Consider the following 26037-nt stretch of genomic DNA (forward strand, 5'->3'; position numbering starts at 1 on the left):
AACTTAGGGAAATAAATATTGATAGTTTGAAAACAGCTCACATTACAGAAGAGGGTATGCTGGGGGTCTCATAAAATGTAAAGGTGGATAAATCTCCGGGACTTGATCAAGCATATCCCTGGATGTTGTGGGAAGTTAGGGAGGAAATTGCGGTGCCCTTATAGAAATATTTATATCCTCTTTAACTACAGCTGAGGTGCCAGATGAATGGCGAGTGGCTAATGTTGAGCATTGTTTAAGAAGGAAAGTAAGGAGAAACCTGGGAGCTCTTGACCTGTGAGTCTGACTTCAGTGGTAGGGAAGTTGTTGGTGATTATGAAAAAATATATGCATTTGGATAGGTAAAGAATGATAGCATGGTTTTGTGTAAGGGACATCATGTCTCAAACCTGATTGGGTTTTTGAGGAAGTAACCAAGAAGATTGAGGGCAGAATGGTAAACGTTGTTTACATGGACTTTAGCAAAGCCTTTGACAAGGTTCCGCATGGTACTCTAATTAGTAAGGCTACATCACATGAGGTTCTGGGTGAGCTTGCCAATTGGATACAAAATTGGCTTTATGGTAGGAGACAGAGTGCTTGTTTTTCAGACTAGAGGCCTGTGACCAGTTGGTGTTCAACAGGGATCAGTGCTGGGACCATTTTTCTTTGTCAGTTATATAAATGATTCCGATGAGATTAGAGAATAGCAAAGCAATTTACTGTGACATGCAATTTTTACAAAAAAAAGTGAAAACATTTGTAAGTCACCATACTATGGTGCCTGTATTAATGACAGAAGTCAAAGATGAGAAGAGAAAAGTAAAAATTAAGACAAGTTCATCTCCGATCAGTTTCAGTTCGGGGGAAGTTGATTAAGATGATGAATGCTGGAATACCTGAAAGCTGATGTCAAAGGAGACCCTACCAGGACAAGACCACCACACCTGGAGACTGCCATGTCAAGCCAAGATCACCTCTCTGGGACAAGGCTGCTACAACTGGAGACCATACTGGAATACAAGGCCTCCACGCAGGGACTGGACCAGATCACCACCAGTGCCAGTGGAACACCAGGAAGCTGCTGCTGGAGGAGATCTTCAACGAGACCCTCAAGCTGGGACAAGACTGCTAAACCTGGAGATGGTCATGCCAAGCAGAGGCCTCCACAATGGGAGAATGCTGTGCCAGGCCAAGACTACAATGTTGGGCTGGAAGCCTCCTCTTCACTGAGCCTGGGCTGGGAGAAGACCCCTTCTGCTAAAGAAAATAAAAAAGGTTTGATTATGGTTAGTAAATTTGCAGATGACACCAAAATTGGTGATATAGGGGACGGTGAAGGAGGTCATCTAAGATCACAGAGATCTTGATCATTTGGGTCAATGGGCAGATGGAGTTTAATTTGGATAAATGCGAGGTATTGCATTTTGGGAAAGCAAACAAGGGCACAGCATATACAATTAGTGGTAGGCCCTGGGTGGTGTTGCAGAAGAGAGATCTAGGGAATTTGCATCACATTTAGACAGGGTGGTTAAGAAGGTGTTTAGCATGCTTGCCTTCACTGCTCGGACCTTTTGAGTAAGGGAATTAGGAATGTGGAAGTTGTACAGGACGTTGGTGAGACAGAAGTGGGTTACTGCAGATGCTAGAGATTAGAGTCAAGATTAGAGTGGTGCTGGAAACGTACAGCAGGTAAGGCAGCATCCGAGGAGCAGGAAAAATCGATGTTTCGGGCAAAAGCCCTTCATCAGCAATCATTCCTGATGAAGGCCTTTTGACCGAAACATCGATTTTTCCTGCTCCTCAGATGCTGCTTGACCTGCTGTGCTTGTCCAGCACCACTCTAATCAGGACATTGGCGAGGCCTTTTTGGGAGTACAATGTATATTGTCCTCATATATGAAGGATGTTATTAAGCTGGAGAAGTTTCATAAAAGATTTACCAGGATGTTGCCAGGAATGGAGGGTTTGAGTTATAAACATAGGCTGGGTCATTTTTCATTGGAGCATGGGAGGTTGAGGGGTGACATTTACGGAGATTTATAAAATCATGAGGGGCTTAGATAAGGTGAAAGGAAGGTGTCTTTTCCTTTTGGGTGGATGATTTCAAGACGAGACGAGGGGGCATATTTTTCATGTGAGAGAAGTAAGATTTAAAATCGACGTGAGAGGTGACTATTTTGTGTAGAATGAACTTCCAGAGGAAGTGGTAGGTACAGGTACCGTTACAACGCTTAAAAGAAATTTAGATAAGAATGTGAATAAGAAATATTTGAAGAGATATGGGCCAAGCCCTTGCAGATAGGACTAATTTAGTTGGGGTTTATGGTTGACATGCTGTGGTTGGACCTAAGGGTATATTCCAGTGCTGCATGACACTCTGACTAACATGTATTTCAGATAATTCTGAGTGGAAACATTTGAAGAGGAGTAGACTTTGTAATCCCTTCATCTTATTCTGCTTGTTATTAATTGCGACAGACCTATTCACCATTGTTTTTGTTTTCAATTCCTTTGATGCCCTTGAACAAAAAATCTTATCAATTTGAAAGTTTTAATTGACCCATTCTCCATAAGTTTTGTGGGAGAAAGAATTCTTCTAACGTACTTTGTATGAAATTGTCTTTTGCTAGCTGGTGGATTTTCTCATGGAAGGAGATTGCAACTCTGTATCTGCCCCATCAAATTATTTTTCTATTGTAAACAGGTCAGATGAATTGCTGTTTAACTTTATGAACTTGTAGCATTCAGATCTAAGTATTAGAAATTTTTTAAGCCGTTTCAAAATACACAAAAAGGTATCTCTAAATTTACTGAGTTTCAAGCTCTATTACTTCTTGATTGCTGATGCAACATGGCAAACATTCCCAACTAATGCTTGTATAGTTGTAAATTTAGTTTGTTTTTAAAAAAAGAAATACTTGACAAGGTGAAGACTTTACTGAGAAAGTGGGTACAGTTATTGAAGCAAAACTCCTCGGAATATCATCACTGCAAAATGATTCCCTCTCCTGAGACTTGTGCTAACCTTAGAGTGACAAAAAATGAATTACAATGAACAGCAAGGAATTGGCTCCTGGTCTAGACCTGCAAGAGAAGGTACAAATTTATTTCTGAAAACTGAGTCTCAAAAAGTACATAAGATGGGATAAAGAAAGCAACTGACCTTCAGTCAAGATTGCACCACCTGAACCTATTAATGGAAACCTCATTCCTTACAGAGCCAAATAGAAAAATGCTGCACTGTTAACTTTGATAAATATTACTCATCTCTATTACTGTTGAGGCAACACTAAATGTAATCTTCAGGATATATATCATCAAGGAGCTTGATTATGAACCATATATAAATGAATTTGAAAAGGAGGAGTTCTTCCGTTGGAAAGTCAGAAGTCACGTTTGGTAAATTGACTATACTTCCTAATAATAGGAAATTGGCACTGACCATCAGATACAGATAAAGGGAGCCCCTCAATTTGCAAATGTTTGACTTGTGAAAGCTTGAACTTATGAATGTGATCTTATAGAGGGATATAATTTTGATAGATGAACATTTCCTGTACTTGCTAACGGCTCCTTTATATTATCCTGCATTATGTTCTGAATTGCGTGCAAATTTACTTGCAAACAGATTCCAGATCAGAACTAGTTTGTAACAGGGACTGCCTGTATATCAAATATTGGAGTTATGTGTTTTCAAATGACAGCAACATCAGCAGAGCCTAAACTTTTAACAGGCTGGTGAAAAGGCTGATCTGTTTCCATATCCACTTGGTTTGCTATTTTCTCAATAAAGAGCAGATAAATATCTACAGAATATTATATTCTGGGTATATATGTATTGATCATTGAAAGTGGCAGGACAGGTGGAAAGCATGATAAGTTAAGAGGGGCATAAGATACAAGAACTTTTGTTGGACTCAACTGGAATACAGTATTGTGTACAGTTATGGGTACCACATTATAGGAAGGATGCTCAATGCATTAGAAAAAGTGTAGAAGCTGTTTACAAGAATGGTCCCACAGATGAAGAACTTCAGTTATGAGTATAGATTAAAGGTGTTGGGACTGTTTTCCTTGGATACTTGATAGAGGTTAGAAGAAACAAGGGTGAAGTGAGGAAAACCTTACTCAATGAGTAGTTGGGCTATGAAATGGGCTGCCTGTAGGTGTTATAGAGGCAAGTTCAATTGAGACATTCAAAAGAGTATTGAATGATGCTTTGGCTGAAAATAACTCTCAAGGGTCTGGGGAAAACAGCAAGTTGGCAGTATGTAATAATTCCTGAAGAAGGGCTTATGCCCGAAACGTCGATTCTCCTGTTCCTTGGATGCTGCCTGACCTGCGCTTTTCCAGCAACACATTTTCAGTATGTAATAATGGGCATTTAATGAGCTGGTGCAGGCACAATGGTCAGAATGGTCTCCTGCATTATAACCCTTCTTTGATACGGTGAAGTAGTTTTGGAAGGGGTAAATTTGTTGTACCTATAAACTATCTTGGTCACCTAAACCAAGATGAAAAATGGGCATACCCCACAGCAACTCTTGTGTGGCAGACTTCTAGATAGCTCCTTGTAGAATTTGTGCTGTTGGTATCATATTTAAAGCCGAGGTGTGTGCCAGGAATAGCTGTTTACAGTACATACAACTGTGAAGGGCTATTCCTGGGGTCAACCTAGGTTTAGGTTCAAAGAGATACTTGTACACCTTTTAATGTTAATTCTTTAACTGAGAAGATATAGCTAACAACAGATCTCACTGGAAAGTTGTATATCTTAAAAAGAGATAAGAGAGAAAAGTGCTTCAGGAGTCAAGAAGACTGAGGCTGCTGCTTCTGGACCCATGGTTTGTACCTGCATTACCTGTGGTGGTGATTTTTGCTCAAGAATTTTGCCATTTATCATGTCATGCGAAACTACTTCGGTGTTGATGTCACCATCTTTTGAGATGCCAAGCCTCCACAGAATTATTCTGATGAACCAGAAGGAAATTTTCACTACTTTTTATTCAGACTTTTTGAGAGAAAGAAAAACATTAAAATAACCTTTTCGATTGCCTTTTGTACCTGTCCACAAGCTTTTACCAATTTCGGTACGAGGACATCAAATTCATTTCCTGTTCCATGGTTTCATTCTAACTGAGAAAATATTCTAATTTCTCTCACAATTAGATGAGCCCATACTTCCCTGTGTTGAAAGCCATTTGCTGCAGTTTTATCCATTCAATTCATCTGTCTCCAGCTTTTTAGCTTCCTCCTCCCACCTACACAATTTGCTGCACTTTATTATTTAGTATTATCTGCAACTTCAGATGTGTACATCTATTCAATACCTTGCTCCAAGTCATTAGTAGACATCATGAAATGCTGTGACGCAGAAAAATTGCTTGTGAAATATCACTTACATTACACTAATCCAAGTGTATTCACTTTATCCATACGCTGTTATGTCTTGTATCCCACACAGTTACTAGTCTATGACAAGGTTGTCTGCAATTCTGTGTTTTGATATTGAATGACTTGTGAGTAACTTGGCAAATGCCTCCTAAGGGTGCATCAAGATAACTTCCAGAGGCATTCTGGAGAGTCAGAGACTGCCAGCACCCTCCTCAATAATCACAAATAGATAAAATTAATCTTTCATAAATCATTGACTTTTTAAATAGCTTATACACATCCAAATGTTCGGTAATCTTGTACCTGGTGTCAGATTTCAGTTACACATCTGGATTTGAGGTTAAACTGGTTTAGGTTTGTAGTTACCTCGGGCTGAATTTTACCAAAAATGAAATTGTCGATTTCTGGGAGTTTCATGAAGCTCAAGTGAGCTCAAGTGAATTACTCTCGCAAATCTCTGTTGCTCACCTCATTTATGTATGTACAATTCCCTAAGTCACTGCATTCATACTGATATGCACTTCACAGCAGTAATTTACTCTCTGATGGGACCTTCCAAATTCACATCACTGGCACAAATTTTAAAACCCAGCTGTGCTCCAGGTCAAACCCTGGGAGCTTGAAATAGCCTTTCGCAGCACATGTAATGGGAGGGAAACAATGAAGAAAACTATATGAGGACTCATAGGTAGCATTGAAGACACTCTGTTGGAAATAGAATCTCATTAGTAAATAAATGTTTATTATCACATGTCTATCTCTCGTGCTGCATCTTGAAGCAGCAGCGAATACCCTTCCTTGGCATCATAACGTGTTAGAGTTCTGTCTAAAGGTGTGTTCCTCTTTCACTAAAGTGCAGCGGAGCATAAAATAAAATGTTGTGCAAACAGTTCAAAATGTTGATATTTACTGAACAATGAAAAGCAAAGGTAATAAAAGTGTTGCATTTGCTTCTGGAAATAAACAGGGCCCCCTTGGCTTTTCAATAACAAATTTGCAGTCAGTGAACGATAACCTCACCCAACTCGCATCTTTTGGAAGCTGGTGTCAATTGAGCTTTGTCTGGCTTGTTGCACCTGATATAGTAGTGTACCATCGTGTTAATGACTATGATCCACTTGCTCAGTGTCCTCAACTTCTACCTTGGAAGGCTGCTGCTCTCCCAGCTATTCAGTGTCCATCATATGATCTATTTGCTGCTCCCAGGGGTTGTTAGAGCACAGCATGCAAGAAAAATGTGGCACACTGACTGGAGTGCATTGTAAGGCAATGCCCCCCCCCCCCCAAAAAAAAATACAATAGTCCAAGCCCTCATCTTCATGAAGCCTATTGTCTGTTCTACAGACCCTGGTGGAAGAATGGAGCAGTAGCCATGCTTGCTGCACAGGTGAGATTCTTGTCTTGCTGTTCAAATGTTGGCACGAAACTCAAACTTTTACAATGTTGCCTTATTTTACTGACTGACTGACCATTGGCCTTTCCTGTGGATGTTCTTGCATGGTTCTGTAATCCAGCTTTTCCATAATCAATGCCAAACAATATATTTGTTAATATTTCCTCAACTATTACAAAAATATTTTCTCAATGCAGAATCATTCAGACATATGTTCTGAGGGAAGAATCTGGTGCACTGTCCTCAGAAGCATCTGATTTCAATAAGGCCCAGTTGAGCAGACGTGGAGGAATCATGGCTTCACTTTATACATCACATCCAGCAGACAGTGGGTTAACAATGGAGCTCTCATTGGAAATCAACAGGAAGTTGCAAGCTGTGCTCGAAGACACATTGTTAAAGAATATAACACTAAAGGTAAGTCATAGATTATATTTTGAATGTGGAGCTCTCATTCTGTGTCAATAAGGTGACTTCTTTTCATCTAATATGTAACCTGCAGAGACAGGATTCAATTTAACTGCATTATACCCTGTGTTTATATGTCTGCATTTGCACATGAAGAGTGGTCACTGCACCAATCTCATCTGGTTCTGTCAGCTAGTAAAGAATTAGGAAGGGATAGAAATCTAGGGGGACTAATTTAAAAGTACTTTAAATATAGTACTAAAGCTTAGGATTTGATCAAAGATTGGATGTGCACTTCATAAAGCTGAATCAAAAGTTATTAAGAACGGTTAGAAGAAATGAAGAGTTAAAAAGTAATGACTTTGTTTCTAAATGGCACAAAGTGGTGGTGGGGGGACATACTACTGAGTTCTGCTGAAAGGTCACCGGGTCTGAAACATTAACTCTGATTCATCTTCAGAGATCTTTCCTGACCTGCTGAGCTTTTCCAGCAATTTCTGGTTTTGTTTCTGAAAACATACTACTATTGGTTTTGGACAATACCCAGATTTGTAAAATCACCATTCCAGGGAGGGAAAAATTGCACCCAAAGTAAAGCTTTAATGTCATGTAACTAATGTCTTAGTTACTATCAAACAACTGTCTGGTACAGAGAATTGACTTTTAAATGTGTGAAGTTTCATTTCTTCTAATGCTAAATATTTTTAGGTTTTCCATCTCTTCCATTTCTCTTAATATCAATTTTACTGTCATTCAAGGAAAAATGCAGTTATTTGCCCTGTTAGCATAGCTCCAAGATCCCACCTGAGTGATCCCACCTGGACCATAGTGACTTTATCATAGCAGCTTCCAGCGAAACCCCAGTGAAAATGTCTGTCGGCAAATGTAACTGTAATCAAAGGTTAATACTTTTTATTCTAGTTCATCTGAGTAATACTCCTATCAAGACCAATATACCTTTCCTAAAGTACAATATTCTATACTTTAATCCAAAACTGAAGGAACACTTCAGAATATGGATGATACTCTTCTGCTGCTTGTCAGGTCAGTTGGTTTTCCATTGACTCTGAATTAACTTCAGCTTGAATCAGACATTAATTTTCTTTATACATGATTTAATTCCCCACAATATGTATTGGAAAAATACTGCAGGAAGGAGGGTTCGAGATTCCTGATCATTATGACTGGCCAAGGTGGACTGGTTACATTTCCGAGCTGGGGCGAATTTACTGGAATGGGGTATTGATGGGTTCAGAGTGCTGCTGGGAATGTTTCTAACTAGTAATTGAAACAATGAGAAAATTATGAAGAGGAGCTGGTTCAGATACAGCATATATACATTCCCATGAAGGGGAAAGACTAGGTATTCAAGGTTGGAGCTCTGTGGATGACTAAAGATATGGATATTTAAAACGGAAAAAGGCAAATGTTAATAGAGAACTAAACTGAACATAGAGCTCACAGAAGATATCTGAAAAACAGTGAAGTGTGGCAACATGTATTATAATAGATTAGCAACTAACAAAAGGGAACCTCAGTGCTGCTTTGTGAGGCGAATAGAGGATAATTGGATGGAGCCAGCTATGGACATTAAAAGGAGGTTTGTGGACAAGTGTGTATTGACTACAGTAGTGCAGGATGTGGCCTAATGTAGCAGTACACAGATTTTTGTCACCTTTTGTCTGACCACAGTTACTTCAAACCATTTTACAGCCAATCAAGTAGTTTTGAAATGTCAGTGCTGTTGCTCAAGTAACAGTGGCCAGTTTGTGCACAGTAGACTCACACAAACATCAATATGATACTGTCCAAATAATCTATTTTTCATCTTGCGGAAATGAATATTGATAACTCCATTGCTGCACTTTGAAATAATAATAGAACAAGATGTTTCACATCCATACAAGAAATCAGATGGGGTATCAATTTAATGTGCTGAAAATGTGTTGCTGGAAAAGCGCAGCAGGTCAGGCAGCATCCAAGGAACAGGAGAATCGACGTTTCGGGCATAAGCCCTTTCCCAGGAATGAGGAAAGTGTGTCCAGCAGGCTAAGATAAAAGGTAGGGAGGAGGACTTGGGGGAGGGGCTTCAATTTAATGTTTCAACCACTACGGAAGTCCCTCAGAACTTAGACTGGTGTGTCAGCTGTTATGTTATTTTGTTCTCTACACTTGAAGTGGGACCTGAACTGTCAACCCACTGATAATTGAGTGTTATTAGAGGTGTCATGGCTAACACGGAGAGATTTACTGGTATCATATAGGATAGAAATAGAGAAAGAGGTGGCATTTAAAAGACTGACGGTACACAAAATAGAAAAGTCATCATGTGTTACAATGCACCCTCAGTTATTGAGAGATGAGGATGAAATTGTGGAAGCTATGTCCTACTCGTCTTGGATATTTGGAATGTGTTTGTGCCAAGGAACTACAGGATTGTGAATATTACACCCTTTCTTTAAAAAAAAGTTACAGGTCAATTAACCTCTGTCATAGTGAAGAAATTTTCAGAGGTAATTATTTGGAAAATTTTGAATCAATAAATGAAATTCTATGGTTAAAAGCAAAACTTGATACAGTTCTCTTTGGTGCAGTAATGAAGGAGAGAGCAATGAGTGTTGTGAACAAGATATGTATGTAACTTCCAGTAGTTGCCTGACAAAGTACCAATTGTAAGATTAAAGAAGGTACAGTGGCAGTGTGATTTATGAAAACTGTTCAGGGGTTGGTATCAGAGTTGTGGTCAAAATTTATTTTTCAGACTGAAGGAAATACTCATGCTCCCACATGTCAATATTAGAATGATTTACTATTTTTTATATTTTTAATGATGAGAACTTGGGTGTATAAAGCATTGTTGCAAGGCTTACAGATAACGCAGCTGAAAATGTGTTGCTGGAAAAGTGCAGCAGATCAGGCAGCATCCACGCAGAGCTCTGAGATTTATAAAACACGGAGCACTTTATTTAGTGTTTTTTTTGAAGAGGTGAAATAGGTAGACAAATTGGCAGACAGAATTTAGCACTGAAGGGTAATGTGACATTTAGGAAAAATGAGGAGAGGTGCTACAAACTACATCGTACAGCTTTAATAAGGCTGCAGAAAGAGACTAATATTCATGTACATATTTGAGTGACAGGATAAGTTGAGAATACTGTTCAAAGTTTGTGAGAAGATTTGTAGCTCGGGTGCTCGTTGTTGTGGTTCTGTTTGCCGAGCTGGGAATTTGTGTAGCAGACGTTTTGTCCCCTGTCTAGGTGACATCCTCAGTGCTTGGGAGCCTCCTGTGAAGCGCTTCTGTGATCTTTCCTCCGGCATTTATAGTGATTTGTATCTGCCGCTTCCGGGTGTCAGTTCCAGCTGACGGCTGCAGTGGTCGGTATATTGGGTCCAGGTCGATGTGGTTATTGATTGAATCTGTAGATGAGTGCCATGCCTCTAGGAATTCCCTGGCTGTTCTCTGTTTGGCTTGTCCTATAATAGTACTGTAATAATACAATAGTAATAATACAAATTCCGGAACTGACAACCGGAAGCGGCAGATTCAAAAACACTACCAATATAGGACAAGCCAAACAGAACAGCCAGGGAATTCCTAGAGGCATGGCACTCATCCACAGATTCAATCAATAAGCACATCGACCTGGACCCAATATACCGACCACTGCAGTGGACAGCTGGAACTGACAACCGGAAGCGACAGATTCAAACCACTACAAATGCCAGAGGAAAGATCACAGAAGCGCTTCACAGGAGGCTCCCAAGCACTGAGGATGTCACTTAGACAGTGGACGAAACGTCTGCTACACAAATTCCCAGCTCGGCGAACAGAACCACAACAATGAGAATACTGTTTAAAACAGCTTTGAATGAGATACTTGAATGGAACCGTTGAGCACAAAAGCAAGGATGTTAAGATAAATTTAATGCAAAGCACCACAGGTGCTGGATATCTGAAATAAAAACCAAATGTTGGCAACATCTGTGGAGCAAGAAAACATGCTAATGCTTTAAATTGAATGCTGTTTCTTCATAACCAGAAAACAGGAAGGCTTTTGCAGAAGAGTCATATTTGACCTGAAATATTAACTTTTTCTGTTTCCACAGTTGCTGCCACAATATTTTCAGCACTTTATAAAGTCATAAAATCTTTATTAAAACACAAGTTAGGCTTCATCTGGAGTACTGTGTTCTATTTTAAAAGCCACAATTTAGGTGGTGTTGGGAATATATTTTTATATTTAAGGGCAATATACAAAACTGGAAAATATGTAACTGTGGACACTTTCTGGATTGAAAAGTGTTTAATATGTGGTTTCTTGGGAATTAAGCCCACAGTTTAACGAGAGTTGTGGTTTACTTGCTGTTTGTAAGATAAGCAAAGCTTTTAGGGTATTAAGAAATGGTGTTTAAAATACCAAATAAATTGGAAGGTGGGTGGATCTTAATTGCTTGGAAACTGACTTTAAAAGACTATATGGGCTTCCTCAAACTAATAGCCTAGCAGCCATTCCCAGACTTGGGTTTTGTCTGTTTTTATTGGAGGGGGGAGAAGGAGAAGTGGAGATGAGGAATGAGATGAGATGTTAGCCCAAATGACCAAATAGTTTGTCAAAGAGGTGGGTTTCAGGGGATATGTTGGAGAAAAGAGAAGGAAAGGGGCAGAAATTTAAGGAAGGTATTCCATAGTTTAATTCCTGGGCTAAAGGCTCAGTCACCAGTAAAGGAGAGACTAAATTAGGGTGCTTAAGAGAGCATAATTACAGGAGTATAGGTATCTCGGAGAATTTGGATCTGGAGGACTAAGGCGTCAGTAAGGAAGGAATTCCAGGAGCTGCAAGTGTATCTCCCTCTCAGAAGTTTCTGGGATCTTTTATAAGGTTTTCAAATATCACTTTTTCTGACTACATTATTAATCCTGGAAAATTGAACTGAAGCCATATTCCAAAGACTATGATCCAAGTTGCTTTCAGTCTATGACAGTCAGCAATTCAATTTAATTGAACACAAACTCAGTGGATTGAGAGAAGTCACATTCTATTCTTTGTTTTCAGATCCTTTACCAACAGAAATGTTTTTTTATTTTGTTCTTTTTTTTAGGAACATCATCTCTACAGTCGTCTTTGATGTGAGAATGTGTCTTTGTTTGGAGTTAAGCGGATACAGTTCTAATTCCAGATAATTTAGATTAATATATTGGGCTTGTACTTATTTGGAATCTAGAAGAATGAGAGGAGACCTTGTTCAACCATAAAGATTATCAGGGAGCTTGACAGGGTAGATGCAAGAGGTTGTTTTGCCATGTGAGAGTGCAAAGGACCAAGAGGGAAAAATCTGAGTGAGGGATCTTCCATTTAAGACAGATGAGGATGAGTTTTCTTTTCCTGAGGGTTGTTAATCTGTAGACTATTTTAATGTGAAGAGCTATTGAGGCTAGGACATTAATTCTATTCAGTGCTGAGATGGGCGAATGTTTAATCGATAAGACAGTCATTTTTTATGGGGCTAAGGCAGGAAAGGAGAGATGAGGATATCTGATCAGCCATGATCTCATTGAATAGTGGAGCAGACTTGATGAGCGGAATGGCCTACTTTTGCTTCTTTGTCTAATGATCTTAGAGTTTAGTGGTAATTGCTGCCAAATTTGTGCTCGTGATGCACTTACCTGTTTTCAAATAGATTGAAGGTTGTCAGGCTATTTCCGCTTAACTAGTGCAATTTATGCCTCTCAAGATGAGGTAACATACAGTACATGTAATGTTTCAAACTGTATTTTCAGGAACTGAAACTACTATGAACACCTATATGATTTGTTCAAATCCCATATAAAAGATTGCATTTTTGATTTGTGTTTAGGAATATATTAGAATTGTAAGAGATTACGACTTTTGTTCATACTTCCAGCCATTGATAACAGCAGGGTGCAAAACATCCCTCTGAATAACAGCCACATCAGTGCGAAGTGATTCTATCCCCTAATTCCTTATGTATAACAAGTGGGCTTAACACTCAAGATGTATCTCTACCTTAGCAGAACATTAAATAAACATTGTAACATTCCGATACTACTTTAACGATTAAATGCAAAGAGATCTGTTAATGTAAGTCATTGATTATGAGGAAGAGAATAGATTTATAGTAAAGTCATTGAAACTTTTTCAATTTCTTCACTTTAATTTCATGACTGGAAAATTTTGAGCATGTTTAGCATTACTAATGCTGCACATAAAATAACTCTCCCAGTGACATGTTTGCATGCAGATTTAGACTGGAAATTGGTGCAACAGTTTGCAGTCTGGAGTTTGATCAGTTGAAGTATGACCTTCAATAATTCTAAAGCTGTTCAGATGACTTTTTAAAATGTTGGATCTCGCATTTGTGTTGGAAGGTGAACTACAGGAGGCTTAAAGTAGAGTAAATAAATATGGTTTACAGGTTTAAAAATATAGAAATGTTGAAATGTATAACTAGGAATGCTGTTAACTTAAAACAGAAGAGAAAATGAAGAAACCGAACAAGGCAAGCAATATGAACTGGGATAACTAAAAGAGGCTTCAATGAAAAATGTGGTACAAGATTTTAGTTGTATTAGATAAATATTATAGTTTTTTTTCTTGACACTTGAGTAGCTCTATTACTTTAAGGTATACTTCAGTATCAGTGTGCAAACCTTTTTTTTTTCAGTGACTGCCCCAGAGGATTTAAAATTCCCTTCAGTGGTCAGCAGTTTACAAATGTGTTGCCTGCCAAATCAATGCCCACTTTTTTTTCCCATAATTCCCGTGGTATTACTACTCTCTTGTAGCATCAGAACATCTTGCACCAATGCACAAATTGCAATCCCTGTGACTGTGATTGCTCCACATGATTGCTCTTCTCATCTACTGACTTGATTGACCACACAGTTGTCTTTCACCAGCTCCATCACTAAACTCCATGGGATTGCCCTTACTTGAATCCACCCATGTCTGTCTGGAATGGCCTCTCTTCCTCTTACTGCATTGTTGCCTCTATGGTCCCACCTACCTATCAACGTTTGTTGATGTCTTTCACAAATGTAAAACATTTCTGCCTACAACACCTGTTATGATCTCAGCTGTGTTAGTACCAGACAAGTCAGATCCTAGTTGAGAACCTGTCTTGATAGATCAGATTTTTATTTGTTTTGTTTTAACAAAGTGATCACACATGGAAACAGAAGCACATGTTACAGCACTGCATAAACCCTCCTGTTTAACTTAAAACCAGCACTGGGTAAACCCTCCTGTTTAATTTAAAACCAGCACTGGGTAAACCCTCCTGTTTAATTTAAAACCAGCATGATTTATCCCGTGCAGTAATCTGTAAAAATTTGATAGGCCAAGAATTAAAGTTAAAATTAACAACTTTATTTTTTAAAGTATAACAGAGAAGAATTAACTAACAACTATCTACAATTCCTTCCTCTAACCTATTTTTTACATTCCCTTCTGTAATACTAGTCCCATTAAACTACCAATTAAGATTTACAGAAAAATTCAAATTTTAAAACCAGACAGCGGTTAAATCTTCATCAGTAGATTGGCTCACCAGGTCAGTGTTGAGGTTTTTCTCTGTGCAAACTGCTCCTCTAGACAGGTACGTCTCAGAGTTCTGACTAGCAGCCTGCAGCTGTTGGTCTGGTGGCAGTTCTCCTCCCAACTGGTCTTGTCCCCTAAAGCATCAGATTGTGTCATTAGCTTTTAAGATTGTCAGTGTACTCAATTCAAAGTTTGATTGGAAATTGGTATTTTTCAGAGTGTAATTTAAACTGATTGGCTTAATTCAAATCTGTTTTGTCATTCCCAGGCAACTAGCTACCCCAGTAGCTGGAGCACGTTACACTGTGTCTTATTGAGAACACTTGGTGCTGTCACTGCTCACTTTTACTCTTTTAAAGGGATAGTACACCCACATATTCATAACACACACAATGCTACAGGTGTTACTTTGATAATAAAATGATGGTTTATTATAAAAGAACTGAAGATAAAATAGTTTTGGATTATTCTATCTACTGATAAGATAAATTAAAAATTTTAAACACACAGTAGAGGCACAGTCCTATTCATCTCTAAGCACAGCCTGTATAGTACTTAAAACTCTACTCGTGCAATCCTACCACAATGTCCTTGTATCTTATACCTTGTTAAGTTTAAGTTACTCGTGTCTTCAGTTTTAGACTGAAACTACAGAGAGCTTTTTCCTGGAAGTGTCATACACCAGCTTAAGTGTACTCTACTTGAAGTAAACTCTTCAGGGTTCTATTTCAAAACGTCTCATCTGAAACTAACATGAATTCCTCATTTGAAGGTAACCTAGTTTACGATATATCTTTTCCCTTTTCTGGAGCACTGTCCTCCACATCCTTCCTAGTTTAAGGAGTTCACAGACTGTACTGGTAAAAGAGAAAAATTAAATTTCTTTTTCTTGGCAATGGGTGTTTCTCTTCAGCTCAGTTCTAGAACACTCGAGAAACCTTGACTGCCCATAGTTTTGTGACACAGCAAAGTAAACAATCTAAATCAACAGAAGTTCAATAGTCGTGTCTCACATCAGTGGTAGGGAAACTATTGGAGAAAATTCTGAAGGAGATAATGAATCTCCGTTTAGAGAAGCAAAGTTTGATCAGAGGGAGGTCTTGCTGAACAAATCTGGTTGAACTTTTTGAGAGATAACTGTGCAGATGAGGATAGTGCAGTTAATGTCATTTATATGGATTTTAGCAAGGCCTTTGACCAGGGCTCACCGATGTGACTGATAAAGAAGGCAAAAGCATGAGATCCAGGGTAACTTGTCAAGTGGGATCCAAAAGTGGGAGGAAACAGTCTGGTAGTAGAATGTTGTTTGTGCAACTGGAGGTGGTATCCAACGGTGTACCATAGTGACCAGTGCCAGGCCCCTTTTATTGTGCATGATATATATAAATTATGTCAATGTAAATGTGGGTGGGGGGGTGGGGGGGGGGGGGGGGGAGAGAAGGGGGGAGACATTGGCAGATGATGTGAAGATTGAGTGTTTGACAGTGAGGAAGATGATCTTTGGTTACAGGAAAGCTATAAATGGATTGGTCAGATTGATGGATGGAATTTAACCCTGAAAAGTGTAGGTCATGCACTTAGAAAGAAGTAACAAGACAAACCGTACTTATGAATAGTAGAAACTAGAAGCTTAGAGGAACAGAGGGATCTTGGGGTGCTTGTCCACAAATCTCTGAAGGTAGCAGGGCAAATTAATGTAGTAATAAGAAGGCATACGGGATACTTGTCCTGTCAGTTGAGGCATAGATTATAAGAGCAGGAAGTTATGTTGGAGCTGTACAGGATTTGGTTTAAGAAGAGCTGGAGTACTGTGTGCAGTTCTGGTCACCACACTATAGAACATAGAGCAGTACAGCACAGTACAGGCCCTTCGGCCCTCGATGTTGTGCCAGCCAACTATCCAACTCTAAGATCAGACTAACCTACATATCTTTCATTTGTACCAATGTCCTTATGCCTATCCAAGAGTCACTTAAATGGGCAGCACGGTGGCTCAGTGGTGAGCACTGCTGCCTCACAGTGTCAGGGACCCGGGTCCCGTTCCCACCTTGGGCAACCGTCTGTGTGGAGTTTGCACATTCTCCCCATTTCTGCGTGGGTTTCCTCTGGGTGCTCCAGTTTCCTCCCACAATCCAAAGATGTGCAGGTCAGGTGAATTGATCATGCTAAGTTGCCCATAGTGTTAGGTGCATTAGTCAGGGTCTGGGTGGATTACTCTGCAGAGGATCGGTGTGGACTTGTTGGGCTGAAGGGCCTGTTTCCATACTGTAGGGAATCTAATAATATTGGAATTTGTTCTGATTTTAAAGCAGTTTAATGATGTCATCAAGGACACTGTGGAATTTGCACATTCTTTCCATGTCTGCATGGGTTTCCTCCGGGTGCTCTGGTTTCTTCCCACAATCCAAAGATGTGCAGGTAAGGCGAATTGGTCATGCTAAATTGTCCATAGTGTTAGACGCATTAGTCAGGGGAAAATAAATGGTAGGTCTGGGTAGGTTACTGTTCGGAATGTGGATGTGGACTTGTTGGGCTGAAGGGCCTGTTTCCATACTGTTGGGAATCTAATCTGAAGGGATCTAATCTAAATGTCCCTAATGTATCTGACTGTACTACCACTGCTGGCAGTGCATTCCATGCACTCACCACTCTGTGTAAAGAACTTACCTCTGACATCTCCCCCAAACTTTCCTCCAATTACCTTAGGAAGGATTTCATTGCATTTGAGGGGGTGCAGAGGAGATTCACCAGGATGTTGCCTGTAAAAGAACAGTTTAGTTATGAAGCGAGGCCAGATAGGCTCTGGTTATTTTCTTTGAGAGAAGTTTGAGGTTGGAGGGGTGGGGTGGGGTGGGGGGCACTGTTTGAAGGAGATGTGTAAGATTGAGAGGCATGGGCAGGGTGGATAGGAGCAGCTGTTCCCCTTAGTTGAATGGTCAGTAACAAGGGGCACAACTTTAACGTGGTGGGAAGGAGGTTTAGAAGGGTTTAAGGAGTTTTTTTCCCCCAGAGTGTCTGAAATGCACTGTCAGGGAAGATAGTTGAGGTGACCTCGCAACCTTACAAAGCACCTGGATGAACACTTGAAATGTCATTACAAGTAGGAAAGTAGCGCCAGTGTGGATTTACTGCAAATTTGGCAGTACAGACTCAGTGGGTCAAAGGGCTCTGTACTGAATGATTATATATGAAAATGCATTCACTCTAAAGCTAGGCTTCAAAACCATTTTCAAAAATCATCGTGGCTACAGAAATCCTTAAAATTTAATTATTAACTCAGACATCCAGAAAACTCATGTGTTACTAACTCAATACCAAAAACCCAAATTCACAACAAAAGCACCAAATACCATATATACTCGTGTATAAGTCAATCTCATGTATAAGATGACCCCTTACTTTGGCCAAAACCACCTTGTATTTTCCATATATCCTGTGTGTAAGTTGACTCTAGTTCTTCACAGTTACAGATCAACACTCATTAGTCAGCGTGCCTGCCTGTTGCAATCCGCTCCAGCTTTCCAGTCAGTTGGCCATACCACTCCGTTCTGAGTCTTACAGTCTGCCAGTTGTCGTGCTCCACTCTAGAAGGTTTTCAGATTTACTCAATCTGCCGTTTACCGCGGCCCAAACATATTACTGATAACATTTCAGACCCAAGGATGGGGTGCTGCCTGGAAGGTTTATTTCCTGTTTAAATGACCAGATGGATATTGACATGTTTATGATTGTCTTTCTCTCGCTCCTATTCTTTTCTATCACTATAAACTTAAGCTCAAACAACAAGGATCTGCCCCTGGAATAGGAGTTCAACTCAGAGTTCTGACTGGTGGTAAAAATGCCCCTGACAAGTTAAATCCTGAAATCAAATAATTTTCTTGAAAGCACTTTGATGTCTGTTTTTATTGGTATGGAGGTGCTGGTGTTGGTCTGCAGAAGACAAAGTCAGAAGTCACACAACACCAGGTTATAGTCCAACAGGTTTGTTTGAAATCACAAGCTGATGAAGGAGAAGCCCTCCAAAAGCTTGTTTTTATTGGAGGAAGGGAGGAATATGTGAAGATAAGGAATAAAATGAGATGTTAGTGCAGATGACCAAACACTTGATCAAAGATGTCGGTCTCAAGGCGTGTGTTAAAAGAAAAAAAGTGAAGGAGAGAGGCGGATATTTGTGGAAGAATTGCATAGTCAGTGGTTAGCACTGCTGCCTCGCAGCACCAGGGTCCCAGGTTTGATTCCAGGCTTGGGCAACTGTCTGTGTGGAGTTTGCACATTCTCCCCGTGTTTGTGTGGGTTTCCTCCAGGTGCTCCGGTTTCCTCCCACAGTCCAAAGATGTGCAGGTCAGGTGAATTGGCCATGCTAAATTGCCCATAGTGTTAGGTGCATTAGTCGGAGGGAAAAGAGTCTGGGTGGGTTACTCTTCGGAGGGTCTGTGTGGACTGGTTGGGCCGAAGTGCCTGTCTCCACACTTTAGGGAATCTAATCTAAGCTAATTTCCTGGGCAGTTGAAGGCTATGTCATCAGAAAAGGAGAGACTAAGGGGTGCTTAAAAGGGCAAAAATATAGGAGTGTAGGTATCTTAGAGTTGGGTGCTTCATTTCACACTTTGTCAAGAAACTGTTGAAGATACTGGATACCTTAAAGGTTATGGACCCTGACAATATTCCAGCAATAGTACTGAATGTTTGTGCTGCAAAATTAGTCGTACCCATAGCCAAGCTTTTTTTCAATACAATTACAACATTAACACCTACCAATGTGATAAATTTCCCAGGAATGTCTTCTCAACAAAAAGCAGGACAAATTGAATCTAGCCAATTACCACTCCATCAGTCATTAACAGAATGATATAAGGTATATCAACTGTGCTTACTTATGATAACTTGCTCACCAGCACTCCATTTGGTTCTGCCAAACCCATGTGAATCCTGAGCTTATTACAGTCTTCATCCAAACATGGACAAAAGCAATAAAGTCAAAAGAGGAAGTTGGGTAACCAGTCTTGACACTAAGGCAACTTTTAATAATGTGTGTCATCAAGGAACCCTAGCAAACCTGGGGTCAATGGCAATTAGGGAACATGCTATGTTTGTGCTAGGTATGACTCCAACAAAAGAAGGAAGTAATGCTTGTTAAATGTCAATCATCTCACTTCCAGGACATCTTTTCAAGAGTTCCTCACTATCTTAAGCCCAACCATCTTAAACTGCTTCATCAATGAATTTCCCTCCATTATAAGGATAGAATTGTGGATGTTTGCATAATTGCAGCACCTTTTGCAACTCCTCAGATGCTGAAGCAACATGAATCCAAAAGCAGCAAGATGATGAACATTGTTCAGGTTTGAGTTGATAAGGAGCAAATAATATTCATGCCATTACCAACAAGAAAAATATACAACCATTTTTCAATGGCGGTACCATTGCTGAATTTACACTATCAACATATCCTCTTTCACAAGTTTCATATGTATCCAACATACCTGTTCCACAGTTCTGGAATTTGATTCTTAAAACAGCTTCATCTCTCCTCCCTCACAATCTGTATTAAAATCCCCTGTTTGAAAATGTTTTTGTGACCCTTTCTATCATCTCTTTTCATGCGTCTTTTTTTTTCAGTTCTGTGAAACACTTTCAGAACTTTTTATTCTTTTTCTCCTGTCCCTGATATCCATTACCAGTCATTCATCTTTATTAGTTGCAACATACTTAATGCTATCTTAAATTCATAAAATTCAATAATCCCATTTTCATTTTTACTGATGCTGCTGTCAACCTCTCTGCAGGGGTCTATATATGGGAGTATCACATCTATACTCAGTTTCCATTTAAGCTGTAAATCTACACCAACTGGATAATAAGCATAATAAACTTAAGACATTTTTTGTTTGTAAGCTGAGTTCTTTTCAACCTTTTTTTAGGTTAAAGTACTTTGACTTTTAATTGTATGTCATTTGCATATTTTTGCATAAGAATAAAGACCTCTTTTAACTTTGATAGAAGATTTTGTTTTAAGGAAACTTGTAACATTTTGTCACAATCAAAGGGTTAACTTCATAACTTGTTATGAAACATTAAGCAAAGCAGACAACTACACCATTAGCAAATGCATGCACTATATTCCATTATATTACTGATAACAGTGACATGCAGTTATCTTACTTTAAAATGTGGTTCTGCCTCAAGTGATATGCAGGTTTCTTTAAAATTCTTACTCTGCACTTTTTAAAAATATGAATCCTAGAAATCGTGCCACTTTCCAGGTAGCTTTTCCCCTCCCATTTTGTCTACTTTTCTCAACAGAATTTTTTTCTATTTGTCTCCAAGCTGAAAGTGGGGGGAAAGATTAGCCTTTTTGCTACAAGCTGCATGTCTGTTACTAGAAAATAACTTGTTTTTTTTTATGTGTTACTAATACTTTGTAAAATGCAATTCATTATGATAATTTTGATCCATTAACTATATCTGTGATCTTGCTTACTGAAAAGTTGACATTTAATTTCTTGCGTTCTGCATTATCTACCTTATATTCCTTAGAATGACCTTTATTGAAGGGAGTAATTTTAAATCAAATAAATTTTATTAGCAAACATAACGTTTGTATATATGGTCATTGATGGCAACACTTTGCATTTGAAATATCTAAAGTAAGTCCACTCATTGTTAATGATTCACAGAAATTAATATAAAGTAGATGTCACCATACTCGTCCTTTTTCTATATAAAGGCATAAAGTGACTGCAAAATCAATGGCCAGGTAAAGTTTCGAAATCTTTTTAAATTTAGCTGAGAGAAATTGAAACAGCAAAAAATCAAGTTATTTATTTTAAGTATCTGGAACCTGATACTGAAAAACCAATAAATTCTCAGTAATAAAGGTCTTGTCTAATCACATTGCCAAGTTCTCTTTGTAAAATGTTGTATTCTCACCATGAACATTTTTATTTAAAAGTCCTGAGCAATGTAGTTGTTTTAGTAGCATTTGCTAAAATTTATGATGATCTTCATATACTACCTGCAGTTGTGATCTTCATATCTGACCTTTGGTCAGTCTTTCTTTGCTGATCTACTTTGGAGTCTTATTTACAGTGCAAATCAATTCCGAATCGTTCAACTTATCTTTGAATTGTGTCCTCAGACTACTTAACTCTGCAGTTATTTTTCCAGCTCAATATATTTTTCTTCTCTGTCCTGATTATATTATTCTTCTGACTTTTGATTTTGTGCAATGCGACATTCTTTCTTGTCCCATCACTGGCAATAGAATTTCAGCTGCTTTGGTCTTAATCTTTGGATTATTTATTTAAAACTGTGTACCAATTTTTCCTTCTCGTCTTTTTTTTCAAAATAACTTCCTTTGACTAAGCTAAGATTCTTAACTGTCTATTTTCTGCCTTGCTGTCTGTTTCCTTGGATCTGTGAAAGCCCTTGTGACATTTCTGACATTCACTGTTATATAAATATATAATGTTGCTAACAGTAGCAGTACAAGATATTATGGTTTGTGCATACTATCTGCCATAGGGACATGAGTTTGCATTAAAGATTTCATTGGAATCTTGACTACCCATGGAGTATGTGCTATGTCCCAGGTTCCACTTCAGGAAAAAAATGTGCATTTGTGAATTGAAGTAATTTTAAAAGTATATATGCTGAAATTCATGATGCTTGTGCAAGGGAATGAAGCATGTTCCCTGATCTTCGATACAATCAGTAATGATTTCAATAGCAAATCTCAACACTGTGACAGTGGATCTTTAAAGATGGTAAATGAATATAGTGGTACTGTATGTTACTTTATATTTTTCCTACAGCTGAAGTCTTAGTTTGTAGAGAGAAGTTTCTGATTTTTTAAAAAGAACCTGACCTAATGTTTTGCTGAAGAAGCTATTCCTGCGTACGCTTAAAAAGTGCTTTTGTCATCTCTCTTCAGCTTTGGCTACTCAGGGTAGAAAACAAAAATTTGCCATTGTCAACTGCGCGCTCCCAGTAAATTTGCCATTGTCAACTGCGTGCTCCCAGTTAATTTTAATCCATATAATCAGTGCCTTCAGTTGTGTTACATGATTGCTTTGTGATGGTTATGGCAAAAACACAGTTAACAATAACATGACAATTCTGTTAAGTGGCAATATGACGTTAATATCACCAGTACTTCCCGTTGTAACTTGTGTTTTTCAACCACTTGCCTTTCACAGTAGTTTCTGTCTTTGAATAAAATAATTTAAGTAAGAAAATATTGTTCTTCTCCAGTATGCTGAGTTTTGTAATTTGTGAAGATAATCAGATTCATGAGTGAAATAAATTTTAGAGGAGTGTTTAGTTTAGTTGAGTTTACACCATTTCATTACACCTGTACAACTGACCATTTCAGCTTTGACTGGATGTTAAAATTGAACAAATGCAATTGCAGACTGAATGGAAAAATGTCACAAAATGGCTTTGACAAGTATTTTTGTATTCGGTGTGGCTTCTATTTTACCCACATGACACATCTGATTTTTCTTTTTTCATGTTTATACTCCATAGAAGGTCGCTTTGGAATAAGTTATGAGAATAATTAACATGCAACTGAACGGGTTTAAAAATCATATCTGCTGGAATAATTTAGCCATTGAAGTAGATTTTTCTCATTTTTGCAGAAGATGGTGCTGCAGTATTGTACTATATAGTTGGATCCACTTTGCTAAAATTGGACTGCAGTTACATAGATTATACAATAGTCAGTCAGTATAATCTACTATACCTGAGTGGGAGGTTAATTTTCAGTAATTCCTAAACCTATTGCACCTACCAAAATTTGTGTGAAGGATGAAACAAAATATATACCACAAACTTCACATCGTGACTTTTAATTACAGGAAAACTTGCAGACGCTGGGAACAGAAATAGAACGTCTGATCAAGTGCCAGCATGAATTACAGCAGCAACTAAAGCATTGAATTGGCACTGATGTCTGTTTAAGCAACTCCATTGTGAATTCAAGAGAACAGGTGCTGGACAGGCAAAGAACTCACATCACTCATGACTCGGACAAGTATATCTTATCTGCAGCCTGCAAGAAGATAATGTTGCTTCCCCCAACATGCAGGTTTGAAATATTCAGTATGCTGCAATGAACTGATTTTTCTGGAACCTTACTTTCTGAAACGAATTTTCAGTTAACATTTCTAAATTTCCACATGCATTCCTGTGATCTGCTACAAAAATAATGAAAGATGACTGCTGAACCTGCAAGCATAGTAATTAGTGGATATTGACCATTCTTCTGTGCTCTTTGGTCTTTAAGGAAAAAAAAGCAATGAACATTGTGCATTCTTACTTAAATTTTTTTCTGACATTTTGGGGACTGGGGTGCAATTATACAGAGCGACACCTGATCATTTTTTTTTAGCAGACAGCTAAAGTGATTTTTAATTTTGGAGCCAACTTGAATTAATGGTAAACTAAATTCCTACACTGCTGAGGCAAATAAAGTGCATACCCATCCTGTTGTCTGCCAAATCTTGCTTTCTTGCTTTGACATGAAAGGTTCTCCATGACATTTTTGCTATTGAGCTTTCATTTCCATTTACATTGCAGTATGAATGTATTGTTTGGTAACCTGAACTATTGATGCAATTAACTGATCCATAAACCAATCCATAAATTGGTTTAGTTATTGAATAATCAAATGTCCTTGTGAAACAAGTTTCCAATACGATAATAGTATGTTATATATGCTGATTATTGCAGAATAGTTCAACTTTTGAAATAAAATTTTGAAAGAAGGATGATCATGTTTTGTTAAAAAGGAAACTAAGATGATGATCAGAGTAATTATGAATTATTTGATTCATAACTAGTTACCCATTTCTTACAAATAGTGTGCATTCATCAATCCAACAACTTCAAATTTGTCAGTCATCTAATCAATACTCTTGTTTAATCAGGAATTTGATGTTACCATTGCATGAAAGTTGACTATTTTATATGAAACCAAATTATTCCCTGCAAAATGTAGTAGAAATGCACTTTAAACTTAAATTATTACTTTCCAAATTGCACAGTATGTATCTGTTATGGATCATAGTCCATATACCTTTTTAATTTTTTCCACCTTTTTCAGTTTGTTTCTTTTGCAATACATTCATAATGTTGTGAAAGTGATGTTGTAGTCTCTTTTGAAAATTAATTTGTATAATTAAGTTGTAGATACATTTCTGTATAAAGAGCACAGTTTTTAAAGTGTTAATCTATAATATGTATATATGGAATACTGGATTAATAAATTACATTGTCTTATTTTGTTATGCTAGCTTATTGGAGGAGTAACTTCATTCAAAATGTATTTCGGCCTATATATCACTTATTTCCAAAGAGCAGTGAACCTTGATTAAACTCACTTGACTCTAAGTATTAGACATGAGTATTCATTCAATAACTGGGATGTTGCATTGGGTTCTGTGCTTGAAATATGATTCCTTGACTGGTTTCTACCTGATGTCTTGTGTTAGATGCAGAATAGCAAAATGCAATCAGGGAAACTTCTTCCAAGTTGAATTAACAAATTCATTTTATCCAGCAGGTTATCATCCTTGTAGGAAAAAAGAATGAACTTGTATTTCTGTGGCACCTTTCCCAACCTTTCCCAACTTCAGTTTGTCCCAAAGCACTTTATAGTCAACAATGTATTTTTTTTTGAAAGGTTATAATGCAGGAAACATGGCAGCCAATTTGTGAATAGGCAGGTCCACAGAGTGATATTGATTAGATCATCTTCTGTTTTACTGATGACATTTGTAAGATAAGTATAAACCAGGACCTATGAATAGCTCCCCTACTTTTCTTTGAAATCATGCCATAAAATCTTTTCATTCCACCTGACGGGCAGACTCCATTTAATATCTCATCTAAAAGATGTTCTGCATTTCTGCCAATTTGTTTAATGAGGAAGTAACACCTCTGTTACTGCCATAAGTACTAAACTTTAATTTCTATTAGCATTGGAGGCATAAAATGAGTCCAGTGTTATCTGGAAGTGATACTTGGGTTTGAAACCTCAAGCCACTCCTGCTAACTGTGTCTGAAAGAGAATGCTATGGAAGAACTGAATAGTTAAAGAAATGTGAGAGAATAAATTGAACATTTGGAAAGAGCAAGTATTTGAACTGGATGATGTTTCACAAAGCCTGTGTAGAAAGATGCATACTCCGTTATAATTAATTTTCCACTTAGAGATGATTCAATTCAAATGAACATTTCCAAAGCTTGCAAAAATATGAAAATTATGATATTAGATTACTATCCTGTGAATGATAC

At 38.2% G+C, this 26037-nt stretch overlaps 1 protein-coding gene across 3 annotated transcripts in view; it reads left to right on the plus strand.

Moving 5' to 3' along the window:
* ccdc186 (coiled-coil domain-containing protein 186) overlaps positions 1–25131 on the plus strand; it is a 126669-nt gene extending 101538 nt beyond the window's left edge. For all 3 annotated transcript variants that reach the window (XM_087998868.1, XM_043712787.2, XM_043712789.2), the window contains 2 exons: positions 6967–7186; positions 23598–25131. In XM_087998868.1, the coding sequence (XP_087854994.1) occupies positions 6967–7186; positions 23598–23678 (301 nt within the window). In that variant the 3' untranslated portion in view covers positions 23679–25131. The remainder of the gene's footprint in view (positions 1–6966; positions 7187–23597) is intronic.
* The last annotated feature ends 906 nt before the right edge of the window (positions 25132–26037 follow it).

This window comes from Chiloscyllium plagiosum, unplaced genomic scaffold, assembly GCF_037043375.1.
Source record: "Chiloscyllium plagiosum isolate Xiang-an unplaced genomic scaffold, Cpla_swu_hap1 HiC_scaffold_22, whole genome shotgun sequence".
NCBI lineage: Eukaryota > Metazoa > Chordata > Chondrichthyes > Orectolobiformes > Hemiscylliidae > Chiloscyllium > Chiloscyllium plagiosum.